Raw genomic sequence first — 16,835 nt, 5'->3', positions numbered from 1 at the left:
ATATTCATGAAAAATCGGGTGTTAACAAATTTATACATGTATATGTGAATAATTGGGTTAAATTTAGTTTATTAAATTTTAGTTTATTAAATTTTAGTTTATTAAATTTTAGTTATATATATGAAAAATAGATAAAATTTGGTGTAGAAAAATAAGTTTAGAAATTTGGTTTGGTTATTTTTTGTTTATATATTTGATTTTAGTTTTTGTTTGTTATAAATTTTTATTGGTTTGATTATGGATAACTCATCTATACTATTAAAAGGAAAAGAGTATTAAAAAATCTACTTAAAAAAAGTTGTTGGACTTATTCCCTTTTAATCTAATTTGTTATAACTAACCAAATATATAAGTATCCTTTATTATAGGCTATAGAAACATAATTTGTGGGACCCTAAAATTAAATCGATTACTACTTTTTTTTATTTCTTAATTGATCATTATTAATAGTTATAATAATTATGTTAGAGGTCCCGCTAGATACACGTATGAACCAGAATAAGCAAAATAAATATGTTAACCTTATTACTAATCAACTTTGAGAAAATCTTCTTTTTTTTCATAGAAATATAGTATATTACTAAAACTGGTTAGCCAACAATCATATACACCTTCGGTTATAGAACTTAAACCGGTCATAACATAACAAAAGAATGCCTAACCCAAATTTACCAAAAAAACATTCGAACTCTGAAACCTGACCAAACAGATCGGACAAGACTAAACAACATTTATTTAATTAATGTAATATATATATGAAAGAAATAACTCATAAGAAACGAACCTTCTTCTTGATGCGTAATTCAAAAATTAACAAATTTACTTTATATGACAAAATCAAATAATTTATTCAGTTTTATGTACTATCATAAAGTATAGAAGATGTTTAATTAATTTTTCAAAAATATTATAAGATATGTTCACTTTTTTTTTCCGGATAAACCGGTGTCGGTTCACGGGTTAATAGAAGATTTTCGAGTTTTATCGAATTTTTAATTAATAGGTTTTCACTAAATCTTAATTTTGTGGAAATATATCATTTCGTAGAAATATAATTATACATGAAGAACATAAGCCAATTCTGATTTTATATGGCCACTGAATTTACTTGTTCGACTGTAGATCCGGATCGAATACAAAAACATTTCTTATATCTTGATTAGTTAATCTTTGTTACAATATCCGATCATTATTATCAAAACATTGCTTAGTTAATATTTGCAAGAATATAATTTGTATTTTAAAAATTTAGGTATCCATTCGGTTCTCAGTTTGGTTTCAAATATTCGGTTCAAGAGATATATAATATGTTTGGTTATTTATGAAATTCAATTCAATTTTAGTTTCGTTTTTTTTTTAAGTTTGGTATGGTTCGATTCATGGTTCCGAATAAATGTGTTCCAACTTATATATTATTTTATATAGAAGTTTATTAAAAGTTATTTAATTTCGTAAACAAACCTGCGCTTTCTAAGCGCGTATCAAAATCTAGTTATCCATTACAATCCAAACCATTTTAACCCAATCCACTAAGTTTATTAACCCATTTAATCCATTAATTCATTTGTACCCAATTATTTTATCCATTAAGATCAATGGTTTGGATTGGTTTAGGTTGATCCATTAACTTTTACTCATTTTGATACTCCTACAAATGATCATACAATCGTATGAATATAATTTTTTATTTATTAGATATTCATATTAAATAATATATATGTATATATATCGTTTAAATTAAACTATGTACCATTTAAAAATACATAAATATGTTAATTTGTTGAAATTTGCATTGAAAGAGTATTGAGACCTTAATATTTTAATTTTGAAATTTGCATCGAAAAATACCACATGGAAAATTTTGAGATTAATGGTTTAAATATTTTGTTACATCAAATATATAAATGTTAATAAAAACATATGAGTAAGAAATCTCAATAATAAATCTTTATATTAAAATATACTGCATATTTATGTCAATATCTTGAAATATAATTATATATCATATAAAATAAATAAAGTGATTATTATGATTTATTTACCATAAATATATTGTAAATAAACAAGAGTTTTTTTATTTATTAATTATGTGATTATTATAATCTCCTATATATTAACTGAGAAACAATTGATTACTCTAGCAAGTGTAAGATTTTATTAATCTATATTACTAACACTGGATTACCTTTTAATACTGTTTGAAAACATGAATAACAATAAAAATAAGAATTGCTTGGAAACATGAATAACAGTGAAAATAAGAATTATTTGGAAACATGAATAACAGTAAAAATAAGAATTGTTTGGAAACATGGATAACAATATCTTTAGTACTTCATTTTATTTACACATTTAGTCATTGTATTTATAATAAATTAGGTACTTTCTTTTTATATTTATTTTTATTTAAATATTTTGCCACTGCAGGTAAAATCAATTTAAATTAATTAATTACAATTTTGAAGCTTATCTAACCAAATCGATATTCATATATTGATCATTATTAATATTGTACGAATATTAATTAAGCGGCATGTATTAAAGAGAGATAATCTTTTCCTATATTACATCAAATTGTATCAAGTTACACTACAAGAAAACGTGCCCATAACAACGAAGATTTACGACGAAAATATTTCGTCATAAATTTACATGGTGTTTACAACGCAGTTACGAGGAGTCCAACTTTCGTCGTAAACGCCATGTAAATTTACGACGAAATATGTTCGTCGTAAAATCCATGTAAGTTTACGACGAAAGTACGTGGAATGAGAAATATGTCGTAATCGTTACATCGACATTACAACGAAACATGTTACCGTTATATTTAGGTGAAAACGTGTATTCAATGTGCTTTAACTTACATAATTTCGTCGTAAAGTCGTTGTAAATATTATGTTAAAACCATGTAAAATCCTTGTAAAACATTCCTTGTAAAATCGTTGTTATATTTCAACTACCCAACTCGAAAATTTCTCTATATATATGTAATTTCCCACAACTCTCTTCCTCACAGCACACAAACGGAAAAAAAAAAATCCAAAAAAAATCCAAAAAAAAAGATTTCAAAAAAAAATCTAAGAAAAAAATGGCCGGTGGCGGTAGTATTTACGAGTTACAGAGTTGGATGTATTTGCACAAAGATTCCGATGGGAGGGTGACGAACGCATTTCTGAGCGGGCTAGAGACATTCATGCACCAGGCGGGCTGTACACCGATCACGCAGGAAAGCGGTAATATGTTCTGCCCCTTTCGGAAATGCAAGAATTCAAAATTTGCACGTAGTCAAACTGACTTCTTCTGTATGGAAGCATTTGGTAAACAGAGGATTTACACCACAGTACTACATTTGGTATCAACATGGAGAGGGTTATGGGGGAAATGAAGCTAGTAGTAGTAATAATAATTTTGAGGATGCTCATCATAGTGAAGAACCGAATCATTTGCATAATGAATATAATTATCATCAAGATCAGGAGCAGATGGTAGATCATGATAGGGTTCAAGATATGATTAGTGGTGCATTTTAAGAAACAACTACAACAATAGCTGATGGAACTGGAAATGTAGAAGAACCTAATTTGGATGCAAAAAGGTTTTATGAAATGCTAGATGCTGCAAATCAATCAATCTACACTGGTTGTAGAGAAGGTCTCTTTAAATTGTCTCTAGCAGCTAGGATGATGAATATTAAAACGGATCATAATTTACCTGAGAATTGCATGGATGCATGGACGGAGTTGTTTAAAGAGTATTTGCCAGAAGACAACGTGTCTGCTGAATCTTATTATGAGATTCAGAAATTGGTTTATAGTCTTGGGTTGCCTTCGGAGATGATTGATGTTTGCATCGACAACTGCATGATCTACTGGAAAGAAGATGACAAGTTAGAAGAGTGTCGATTCTGCAAAAAACCACGATTCAAACCGCAAGGCCGTGGGAGGAATAGGGTACCGTACCAAAGGATGTGGTACCTACCAATTACAGACAGATTGAAAAGATTATATCAATCTGAGAGGACTGCTGCGTCGATGAGGTGGCATGCGGAACATGTCCAGAGAGATGGTGAGGTTGCACATCCATCAGACGCAAGAGCGTGGAAACATTTCAACAAGGTACACGCAGATTTTGCTACAAATATTCGGAATGTCTATCTTGGGTTATGCACCGATGGATTTAGTCCATTTGGAATGTCTGGTAGACAATATTCTTTGTGGCCAGTCATTCTTACGCCGTACAATTTACCGCCGGATATGTGCATGGAACAAGAATTTCTATTTTTGACCATATTAATCCCTGGGCCGAAGTATCCAAAACGGTCTCTTGATATTTTCTTCAACCGTTGATAGAAGAGCTAAAGCAATTGTGGTCAGAAGGGGTGAGGACGTACGATTGTTTCTTGAAAAACAATTTTACGATGCGAGCAGTTCTGCTGTGGACGATAAGTGATTTCCCTGCTTATGGGATGTTGTCTGGCTAGACAACACATGGAAGATTATCTTGTCCATATTGTCTTGGATCTACAGATGCTTTTCAACTGAAGAATGGTAGGAAGAGTTGTTGGTTTGATTGTCATCGTCGCTTTCTTCCACTTGCCCATCCGTACAGAAGAAATAAGACATTGTTTCGGCACAAAAAAATTGTCAGATACGGTCCTCCTCCATATCTCACCGGCCAGCTGATCGAAGAAGACATTGATTATTACAGAGCTCAGGAAACAGTTAAAGTTGGAGGAAATTGGCATGTTCCTGGAAATATGCCTTATGGGTATGGTGTCTCTCACAATTGGCATAAGAAGAGTATATTTTGGGAGCTACCATATTGGAAGGATCTTCTCTTACGCCACAATCTGGATGTCATGCATATTGAGAAGAACTTTTTTGAGAACATCATGAATACATTACTTAACGTCCCTGGGAAGACAAAAGATAACAAAAAATCAAGGATGGACTTACCTGATATTTGCTCAAGAAGTGAGTTACATATCAAGAGCAATGGAAACATTCCTGTTCCCATCTTCCGGTTGTCATCAGAAGCAAAAACAACCTTATTTGACTGGGTTGCATCAGAAGTTAAGTTTCCTGATGGTTATGTTTCAAATCTGTCAAGATGTGTTGAACGAGGTCAAAAGTTCTCCGGAATGAAGAGTCATGATTGTCATGTGTTTATGCAACGACTACTTCCATTTGCTTTTGCCGAGCTCCTCCCAGCAATGTCCATGAAGCACTTTCAGGTAATTATAATTTTATAATATATATACATATGTTATGAAATGTTATTAATTTGATTACTTTTGCAATATACAGCCATCGACGCATTTTTCAGAGATCTTAGCACACGTACGTTCAAGGAAGAAGTCATCGAACAACTTCATCATAACATTCCGATCATATTGTGCAACCTGGAGAAGATATTTCCTCCTTCATTTTTTGACGTCATGGAGCATATAGTTGTCCACCTACCGTATGAAGCATTGCTTCGTGGACCTGTTCACAACTGATGGATGTATCCGTATGAGCGACAGATGAAACATTTGAAGGGGAAAGCAAGAAATCTTGCAAAGGTGGAAGGTTCAATAGTTGCGGGGAGTTTGACAGCCGAAACATCTAACTTCACATCATACTACTTTGTTCCAACTGTTCGTACGAGAAAAATAGTTCCTAGAAGATATGATGATGGTGGAGTACCGACATCATATCCAATTGATGGTGTTTCTGACATTTTCTGCGAAATTGCACGGTTTGGTGGTAAAACGAAAGAAGTATGGTGGTCATGTGAAGAGGATAAACATAGTGCCCACACTTATATTCTGCTCAACTGCGAGGATGCAGTACCCGTTACTTTGAAAGGTAAATATTTTTGTGAATGTTAATTATATGAATTGAAGTTAATTATGTATGACTTGATTATTTGTTTAATTTGCAGCATGTTTGTATCTCAAGTTGAAGAAGCAATACCAGGAATATCTGCAACTGATGTGGACACACGTAAAGATAAGCACTTTGTCAAGTGGTTAAAATCACAGGTACGTAATATATCTCATACATTGATTAATTAAGTAAGTGTTTTGATACTTCAATATTAATTAAGAATATCTGCTTTTTGCAGGTTGATTATGACGATCCTTATTATCCCGTATGGTTTCACGAATTGGTTCAAGGTCCAGTTGCAAAGGTCACCACATCACCTATGTATTTCACACGAGGATTTACCTTTCACACATACGAGTATGGGAGACATCGGGCAACGAGTAACTACGGAATATGTGTGAAAGGTGAAACAGACTTTTACGGGATCTTGCAGGAGATTATTGAAGTGGAATTTTCGGGGTTATTGAAGCTAAAATGCGTCCTCTTCAAATGTGAATGGTTCGATCCTGTTGTGAACCGAGGGATTCGGTATAACAAATTTGGTGTTGTGGATGTCAATTTTGGGAGAAGATACAACAAATTTGAGCCTTTCATTTTAGCTTCACAAGCCGAGCAAGTTAGCTTCCTTTCTTATCCTCGGCTTCGAACTTCCGGGATAAACTGATTAGCTGCTCTCAAAATTACACCTCGTGGACGCATTGTCGCTGGGGAAGAACCGCCCTTGCAAGAAGAAGACGCTATCAATGAAGTTGAGGTACCAGAACAACCAACTGATGAAATCCTTTTGATCGACCCGCAAAACTTTCAATATGAAGATATTCCCGAAGATGCGACAGATGAAGCACGTGAAGACGAGTTCGAGAGAAGCGACGATGATGATTGTAATGATAGTGATGAGAACAAAAACGATTTAGAGTGATGTAATATTGATGAGAACGAAAACGATTTAGAGTGATGTAATATATGTAACAAATGTTGTATTTCTCTATTGTAACGTATGTTTAAAGAAATATTGTTTTTTTACCATCTTAATGTATGTGTAACAAATGTTGTTTTATATAATATGTATTTCTTTAGTTTTTAAAAAATTATTTGGAGTTTTAGGGTTTTAGAGTTTAAGTTGGAGAAAGAGCAAGAAGTAGTAGAGAAGAAGATATGATGTTAGATGATATGTGACTTTGGGGTTTAGGGATTTCATTCTCTGTGTTTAGGGTTAAGCGTTGTAAAATCGTCGTAAATGGTTATCTATTCCACGTAATTTCATCGTAAATGGAAAAACACGGGCCTGGTAACTTCGTCGTAAATTGAAAAACGCGGGCCTGGTAACTTCGTCGTAAACCGACGTTTCGACGTAATTTCGTTGTAAACCGAAAAACGCGGGCCTGGTAACTTTGTCGTAAATGAAAAAACGCAGGCCTAGTAACTTCGTCGTAATATTACGTCGCGTTTACGACGAATCATTTTCTATATATTGAGACGCCGAGACGAGGCTGCCTCGTTCATTCCTCCCAAACTCCTCTCCTCTCCCTCTAAGGTACACTCTCTTTCCTCCTTTTTTTTTTAAGTTAGTTTAAGTGATTAATTAGTTAGGTAATTAGTTTAGGTGATTAGTTAGGTAATTAGTTTAGGTGATTAGTTAGATGACGGAATACTATAGTTTAGGTGATTAGTTAGGTAACCGAATAATTTTTTAATTATGTCGTCATAATTGATTAAATTTATTTAAATTTTTTTTAGATGGCTCCTAGAAGGAAACCAGCAGCACCTACTTATGCCCAGTTGTTTGGTGATGGTTCCGGTACATCTTCTTCCGGTCCATTGTCTTCCGATGCAGTTCCAGACTCTCAGACTTTTCAGAGAGTTTTTTCGAGTCCTCCTCTTCCACCGCAGATGCCTCCACCTCCTCCTCCAGCGGCTGCGCCTCAGCCAGTCCCAGAAGGTGCAGTTCATCTGGATTTGCGTATGCCTTCATATGCTCCATTCGCGAGATATACGGTGGAGGATTTGCTTGCCCAGCCTGGACGGGAGGGTTTGGATGTTCTAGACCCCGATAGACCCCGATGAACTTATTGACAAGTTATTAATTTTTATTATTAAAATTTAAATTATTTTTATTTTCTAACGGTTAAATTGTTTTTTTTTTCAGGTTTGGGGCTAACAACTGTGTTAGCCGGAGCGTTTCAGCGACGATTAAGGGTTACTACGACGGGGCATATCCGAACTGGAGCAAGACACCAAATCACGTTAAAATCACGTGGTTTAAATGTTTTGCGGTAAGATTTTTAAATTTAATTAAATTTTCACTTTTAAATATATATATATATTTTTAATATTTATTATTAATTGTAATTTTTTCAAATTTTTTCTGTTTCAGCAAAAGTGGCATTGGTCTTAGGGAATCACCGAGAGGGTGAAGGCGGAATTCGTTGCAAAGGCAAAGATCCGCCTCTGCAACACAGTCTCCGATTGGAAGGACAAGTGGGAGATCTACGGGTATGAGGGAAAGCCCACTGAGCTCACGACGGATGTGTGGGATGGCCTCATCGCCTATTGGGAGCACCCCTCTTCGATCAAAAAGGCCAATTCGTGCTCGGTTTCTCGAAGGACGAAGGATAAAGATGGTCATTTGCCCATGCTTCACAGAACCGGACAAAAACCTCATGCAGGAGTCCGTCTAGAAGCTGTAAGTTTTGTTTTAAATATATATTTTAAAATATTCAGTTAATATATTTTATAATATTTAATTTAATTTTTTTTTGTAATTTGAGAAGACGGGAGTCTTATCATCTCTGTCTGACCTATTCAAGATGACTCACGCCACATCCGACGGAGTTTTTGTGGATCCTGCATCTGAGAAACTCTTCCAAGCAGTGGCTGGTCGGATTGAAGAACGGGAGACGCAACTAACCCATGAGTCTCCCGATGGATTACCAGTCACATTGTCCACCGAAGATGTCGACAGAATCTTCGAAGAGGTACAACTTAAAATTTTTGTTTACATTATTTTAAATATTTTAACATAATTAACTATATTAATATATGTTTTGATTTTATAGGTGGCTCCTAAAAAGAAGGGACGGATAGTCGGTATAGGCTCTGTTAACGAAGTTGCAAGGGCAACTTCGTCATACACTTCGAGACGGGATGAAGAGACTGCTCAGATGAAGGCTCGAATGGATAGCCAGCAGGTTCGTTTAGACTCTCTTGAGGATTTGCTAGACGTGATGGCCGTGGGAAACCCGGTTATGCAGAGAATGTTGAGTGAGAGACGAGCCGCTCTTGGGTTGCCAGTACGAGATCCCCAAGAGTCCGATCTAACCCGTCAACAGCCGAGCAACCCCACCAACTACTTCGAGAATATGTAGTTTTTTTTATATTTCTGTTTGTATTATGAATTTAAATATTATTGTATGACTTTTTAAATGACTTTTTAAAATATGTTTTTCAATTTCATATTTCGTTTTAAAATTTAAATTATTTTAAATTCTTAATATTAAATATAAATTAAAATTTATTATATACTAATTAATAATAATATAATAAGAATCGATGTAAACTTCTCGTAAACATTACATGGAGTTTACATCGAATGTTTACGAGTGATTAACATCGAAAGATTTACGAGGGTTTTACATCGAAATGTTTACGAGTGATTTACAACGAAAGTATTTACGTGTGCTTTACATCGAAATCATTACGTGGGCTTTACCACGAAATCTTACGTGTCGTTTACGACAAATTCTTTTCCTGCGCTTTATGAGGAATATATTTCGTCGTAAACGTAACGAGTCGTTTACGACGAAACCTCCGTTACGATGGACGTTTAACAACGAAACGTCTTTCGAGGTTAATTCGTCGTAACACCCCGTTTACGACGAATTTACAACGAATACTGCCCTAGTAAAAAATATGTTTTCTTGTAGTGTTATAAAATTTATAATATAATATTTATAAAAATAAAAAATTATTATCAAACATCTATATTATAAAATAATATATTTTACTATATATATAAATTACAAAACATAAAAGTATACATGGGATTTTTTTATAAAATCAACGGTTTATGAGTTTACGTTTAACACAAGTTAAATCAAAAATCCGCGCAAGGGCGCGGGTCAAGTTTAAGTTAATATTATTTGAAAATCTTAAAAGATATCGATACAACTAAGATTTATTTATAAGTTATTGAAATCACCTAGCGAGAACATGGGTTGCACAACAAATTTGATTTCCTAACCCTAACCCCGTTTCTATTTGTCACAACACCGACAAAAAATATTTGGAAGTGTTGATTGACAATCTGAAATGACAACGTTTTTTTTTTAATTTTAGCTCATTGTTTTTCTACAATGGGCCTAGAACAGTTTTTAATGTTTAACTAAATGGGCCGCATATAGTAAAATGTGTTTTGGTTTAAAAATTGTTGGATACCCAGAATCAATATGAACAAGAACAGTTTTTAATGTTTAACTAATTTCATCATTTTCTTTAAATTTTGTCACAATAAAAATATAGGGTTGAGAAAAAAATCTGAAACCAGAAAACCGAACAAAGGCTGGTCCAAAGAATAGTACCGAACTTTAACCAAAATTGGTTAGATATCCGTAGAAACTCTGCTGGAGATGAAATCATCGGCAAAAAACTCTGATGTAAACGTAAACTCTGATCATCGGATCAAACTTCTGGTTCAAACTCTCCTGAACAAACCCATCAGGCCATCATCATCTAAATAGAACAAAGTTATGATTTAAGAAACCTAGTAATGAGAATCGATTCAAGCTTTTGGATTCAGAATTGACCCAAAATCAATCTAGAAACGAACCTGGAATTGGATTAAGTGAAACCTAGAGATCAAGCTTTTGGATTCAGAGTTTTTCGGAATCGTTTTGTTCCGTGAGAAGAAGCTAACCTAACGGAAACACAAGAAGCAGATGCATTATATATGCATGAAGTAGTATTCCTCAACGAAGAGAGATTGTTTCCAAAGAGGTTTAATGAATGCGATGGAAATACGAGTATATGGTACCTTGACAATGGTGCAAGTAACCATATGACAGGCAAGAGAGAGTTCTTCTCAAACCTAGATGAGAGCATCAAAGGCAAAGTCAAATTCGGTGATGGATCAAACGTCGAGATTGTTGGGAAAGGTTCGATCACGTTCATCGGAAAAACATGGGAGAGAAGAGCACTAAAAGATATCTACTACATCCCAAGTCTTAAACACAAGATCATAAGTCTTGGACAAGCAACCGAGATGGATTTTGAGGTTAATATGAAAGAAGACTTACTGATGCTGAAAGATCCCCGTGGAAGGCTATTAGTACAAGTCGCAAGGCAACCAAACCGATTGTACAAGACGCCAATGGAGGTTGAATATCCGAAGTGTCTTCAAATACAAGAAACTGATGTTACATGGACATGGCATGCACGGCTAGGACATGTGAACTTTGGAGTCATGAAGAATATGGTAGACAAGAGAAAGATGTGTGCAACGCCTGCTTAGTTGGGATGCCTCAGGTGATACACGAGAAAGATGTGTGCAACGCCTGCTTAGTTGGGAAGCAAACTCGGAAGTCTTTCCCGCCTAAAGCAAAGTATCGAGCATCACACGCATTGGAGTTGGTACATGGTGACTTGTGCGGTCCGATATCACCATCAACACCAGCAAACAATAGATATGTATTTGTCTTAATTGATGATTACTCAAGATATATGTGGACGATGCTGCTAAGAGAGAAGAGTGAAGCGTTCGATCGGTTCAAAAAGTTCAAGGAGTACGTGGAGAATCAAACGAAGCTACAACTCAAGACTTTTCGCACCGATAGAGGAGGAGAGTTCACATCTTCTGAGTTCATTCGTTTTTGTGAAGAAAACAGTGTAACTCGACATCTCACCGCACCGTATACACCGCAACAAAACGGTGTGGTTGAGAGAAGAAATAGAACACTAATGGAGATGACTAGAAGTTTGATGAAAGCTATGAAGATACCTAATCAGCTATGGGGAAAAGCATTACGTCATTCAACGTATCTCATAAACCGCATTGCTACAAAGGCTTTGGAAGACAAGACTCCATACGAAAGCTTGTATGTTAAGAAACCAAACATTGAGCATCTAAGGATCTTTGGATGTGTAGCTTTTGCAAAAATCAACAGTCCTCATCTCAAGAAGCTGGATGATCGATCAAGGATGGTGATCAACCTAGGCACAGAGCCCGGCTCAAAAGCTTACAGACTCTATGATCTGGTCGCGAAGAAGATAGTTGTTAGTAGAGATGTAATCTTTGACGAGAAGAAAAGTTGGGATTGGTCCACACTATCAACAAACGTAGACGAAGAACCAGGATCATTCAAGCTTCCTCATATTGATGTTACAGAAGAAGGAGATGGTGATGAGCATCAAGATCACCAACACCACGAAGAGCAAAACAATAATGAAGAAGAAGAAGCTGTAGACGCAGATGAACAAGAGCAAGTAGTAGAGAACAACGATGCAAACCAAGACCCGCATGTTGCATCCAAGACCCGCATGTAACATCAAGATATGGTCGTAACATCAAAAAACCAAAGCGGTTCGATGATTACATCCTACTCGCTGAAGTTGAAAGTGGCAGACTCTTGCTCACCATCGATGGTGAACCAGAAAGTTACATCGAAGCTGCAGTAATACAAGCTTGGATCGATGCAATGAAGGCAGAGATCGAATCTATCATCAAAAACAAAACCTTGAAGCTCGTCAAGAAGCCGGCAGGTGTGAAACCGATAGGTTTGAAGTGGATCTATAAGATCAAGAGGAATGCATATGGAACGGTGATCAAATACAAAGCAAGGCTAGTTGCAAAAGGTTATGTGCAACAACAAGGCATAGACTTCGACGAGGTATTTGCACCAGTTGCTCAGATAGAAACCATACGACTACTCTTGGCGTTAGCAGCAACTAATGGATGGGAGATCCATCACTTAGATGTGAAAACTGCGTTCCTGAATGGAGACTTAAATGAGGATGTATACGTTACTCAACCAGAAGGCTTTGTGGAGAAAGGAAAGGAGGATCATGTGTACAAACTTAGCAAAGCACTATACGGTTTGCGTCAAGCTCCGAGAGCTTGGAACATCAAACTCGACCGTGTTCTCAAGGAGATGGAGTTCACGAAGTGCACCAAGGAACCTGCGGTATATCAAAAGAAACAGAAGGGGGAGCTTCTGATCATAGCTATATACATCGATGACTTGTTTGTAATAGGGACTTCGTTCATTGTTATCAAGCAATTCAAAGATGATATGTCAAGAAGATTTGAGATGTCAGACCTCGAGATGCTTACATTCTATCTTGGTATAGAAGTAACGCAAGGAGCTGATGGCATTCACATCAAACAAGAAGGATACGCGCAAGGTATACTTGTCAAGACGAAGATGGAGTCATGTAACTATACTCATGTTCTGATGCACACGAGTTTGAAAGTATCAAAGGTAGAGGAGGAGCCTGAGATTGATGCAACATCGTATCGAAGAACCATAGGATGCTTAAGAGAGAATCATAGAGAAGCAGTGAAGCATCTATACTCACGTTTTGATGCAACATCGTGTCGAAAAAATGCGATGCACCTATTAACGGTCTATGGAAGTTCATCGGAGTTCAGAAGATCAACATACCTAAGATTCAAGTTGGAATTAAGGGGGAGAATGTTGGACAATTCCAATTAACTTGAAGAGCAAGTTAACTCATTAAAGTGAAGTTTAATGGGTTAAGGAAAAAGGAAAACATATCGAGCTTAGGAATGTTTCCATATTATTATTAGGAAAAGATGTAGCTTCGCCCTTAGGAAAAGATGTAGCTTCTTCCTATATAAAGAGTTCTCATGGAGAGATGTTCCATCAAGAGAAACACATTGAAAGGTTTAGTTTTGAGAGAGTTTATAAATCTAATAAGAAGAAAAATTCTTATAATCTTTGTGTTTGTGCAACTTTAATTGATGATCAGAAGCTCCCCTTCTGATCTCGTGTATCAGAAGTAACTTATAAGTAACTTTCTATGTTGTTGGAATTGTTAGAATTTACCTCTTTTCTTGCTTGAAACATCGATTAGAACTTTCTTCACCTCCTTAACGATTGAATCGACCAACTCAGACTCATCCCTGGCATTAACCAGAGAGAAATTCTTATATTTTTTTATAACCCCTAGAAGAGTTATGCTATAAAGAATTCGAAACCTTATTACCGAATTTGTATTTTTTAACATTTTACTAACCTTTTAAGATTCATATTTTAGTTTTAGTTTGAGAGAAAAAATTACTAGCCATTCAAGATTTTTAACAAAAAGATTTATTTAAATTCAAGGAAACTAGTCTTTTCAAGTCACACACAAACCAAAAATTCATAGTATATAAGTTTTCAATAATTTTGTTTACTTTTATCAATGAAAATTAAAGAAAATGCTATTTTTATATAAGAGAAAAATTCATACAAACTTTTGTATATAAATATCATTTATACAATAAGGTGAAAAAAATATTTGTGTTTAACTCTACGAATAGATATATGTATTTTGTCAATAATTTCTATTATTATTATTAACAATTTTTTGAGTTATTAGGTTTCTTTTTATAAAAGCTATGCAAACAGTCAAGCCTAAATCAATATTTAGAAGCAACTAGGAGTTAATATATTGGATAAAAGTTAACACTCTTGGATCGCATAGTAGAAGTTTAAAAGGTTATGGATTCAATTTCCATTGACAGAGGTCTACTCAAAATTTAGAAATACCTTTTTTTTTTTGCAAAAAGGCATTCTTAATATTAAAGCAAAAGACCGAAAACGTTTTACAGAGCATAGCCCAGTGAATCACATAAAGAACCTAGTTGATAAAGCCCAATAGTTTTATAACCCAAATAGTTTCCTTGTCCAGTTTAAAATAGCCCAAAAGAAATAGTATGGAAGTCGGGAAGTCATGAGAAGAAGCAATGAGAGCGAGGACCTGCGATCGCGAGAGGGAGCGGTGTGATCGTAGGGATGATGTGATGCGATGTGATATTTGGGGAAGTAGCTAAGGTGAAGACAATGGGAGTGACGAATCATGCAAAGCGAATCCACCTTTGCATCATCTGCGAAGATCTCCTAGGGTTCAATTCTCTGAAGCTCTGAACCTTGTTGATCAGTTGGCGATCAAGGAGTTTGAAGATACTATCGACAGATCGGAAAGTGTTAGAGTGCAGTCTAGCATTCCTCTCATTCCAGAGCCAATAAGCCGTTGCTTGCCAAGCCGTTAGTACCAGGAGACGATGCGATTTCTGTAGGTGAAGCGCAGTCATTTGGTTGAGAGTGTCCTCCCAGCCTCTCTGAGGTTGAATCTCTAGCTTTGAGGCGACCTTGCTCCATAGCTGAAAACTAAAGGAACAAGAGAAGAAGAGATGATTCCTAGATTCTGGCATTGAGTTGCAGAGGAGGCAGTTTGCGTCGACGTTGATGCCCCAACTTATCAACCTATCTCGTGTTGGGATTCTATCCAGGACCGATAACCAAGTGTGGAAGTTGTGTCGTGGGATTCCTCCTGAGAACCAGACCGCCTTGGACCATTGGACATCTGCTCTTTCCGCACAGAGGTATGCATATAATTCCCCCGTTTTGAATCGCTCTGAGACCTGACCATTGATCTCCCACTCGTAGTAGTCTTGGTCTTCAGTAAGTGTGATTGTCATAAGGTAAGCTTGAAGTTGAACTTGTGTCTCTGTCCTTGCAGGTGGAAGGTGCCAAGATCCATTCCTGAACAATGAGGAGACAGTGGCATGAGGCGGTATTCCAAGACGTGAAGGCGAGTTGGAGAGATGATCAGATAGGCTCCCAAATGGCGTCCAATTGTCAAACCAGAACAATGCTGATTCCCCATTCTGTATTCTTAGCTTGACCAACGGGAAGATCGTGTCTTTAAGCTTTAGGAGCTTGTTGACAAACCAAGAGAATGATTGCTTCGGTTTGGTGGTCCAGAAGTTGTGAACGGATCCTTTGAGGATAACCTCCTTGAACCATTGCACCCATACAGAGCCAGGCCTGAAGAAGAGCATCCAGATCAAGCGAAGAGAACAGGATTTGTTCCAAGTTCCAATTGAGTAAGTCTTTTATTCCTAACCCTCCTTGACGTTTTGTTAGTACCACCTTCTCCCATGACACTCTTGCCGTATTATGCCCATCCAGGTGACCTTTCCATAGGAACATGCTTTCAGCGCCTAGAAATACCTGTGTCCTGCCAAAGTCAAGCCAACCTTCTGGGGAATAGAGATCAAAGCTTCTTTCCATTTCTTGATTCTCTCAGGCTCACTCCGATACTCTCTCTCCAGATTCCTGAAATTGTCACCGAAAGTTCCAACGAGCCTCTTACAGTTGGTAGCGCCTAATCTGTAAAAAATTGGAATCACAACGAGCTTGTCTTGGTCCATCTGCTCTTTCATCTTCACTAGTTCATCCAAGCACCAACTAGATTCTGTGTATCTTTCAGACAAGATCACAACAGCGACTCTGGATTCCTCGATCCTCCTGAAAAGATTCTGTAGATCTCTACCTTTGACTTCTACTTCGTCTGTGAAGACGTTGATCTTTGCTTCTCTCATGGCTTTCACTACGAACCCGAGGAAGCTTTTCCGCAGCTCGTCTCCTCTGTAGTTGATGAAAACTTGGTGCTGCGGTGGGACTTCTTCACCGGACACCGTCATTGGAACCACTTCTTCAATAAGACATCATTTCAAAAGTTAAATAAAGTCAACCATATGAAAATTGGAGATAGGGTATCTCACATTATGTACAACTTGATTTTTTTGTCAAACTTTATATTATTATGAAAAAGCATAATTAATATTCTGCTTTAAAACGTCCACAACCAGAATGGTCAAATAATAGATAACAATGTAAAAGTTTGTAAAGCATAAAAATTATTATCTAGAGTAAAGAATCAAAACAGAAAAGCAATGACAAG

The 16,835-nt window shown here is 36.1% G+C and overlaps 1 protein-coding gene across 1 annotated transcript; it reads right to left on the bottom strand.

The window, feature by feature from the left end:
* Window positions 1-13,792: 13,792 nt before the first annotated feature.
* Window positions 13,793-16,765, bottom strand: LOC106425182 (vesicle-associated protein 1-4-like). Its single transcript, XM_048767572.1, has 2 exons — window positions 16,103-16,765; window positions 13,793-14,007 (listed from the first exon to the last, which is right to left on the bottom strand). Exons 1-2 carry the CDS (start codon window positions 16,573-16,575, stop codon window positions 13,920-13,922), a joined length of 561 nt encoding a protein of 186 aa, XP_048623529.1. The 5' UTR covers window positions 16,576-16,765; the 3' UTR covers window positions 13,793-13,919.
* Between the last annotated feature and the right edge of the window lie 70 nt (window positions 16,766-16,835).

The sequence above is a fragment of the Brassica napus genome, chromosome C9 (assembly GCF_020379485.1).
Source record: "Brassica napus cultivar Da-Ae chromosome C9, Da-Ae, whole genome shotgun sequence".
Classification (NCBI taxonomy): domain Eukaryota; kingdom Viridiplantae; phylum Streptophyta; class Magnoliopsida; order Brassicales; family Brassicaceae; genus Brassica; species Brassica napus.
Note: the sequence above shows the minus strand (reverse complement) of the source record. Positions and strands in the feature narration are given on the sequence as shown.

Excerpts from the sequence above, each read along its gene's own strand:
- LOC106425182 (XM_048767572.1), bottom strand. The coding sequence starts at position 16,575 with ATGACGGTGTCCGGTGAAGAAGTCCCACCGCAGCACCAAGTTTTCATC. Across the intron at positions 14,008-16,102 it reads TTGACTTTGGCAGGACACAG|GGATGAGTCTGAGTTGGTCG; the intron begins GTATTTCTAGGC and ends GGTTAATGCCAG.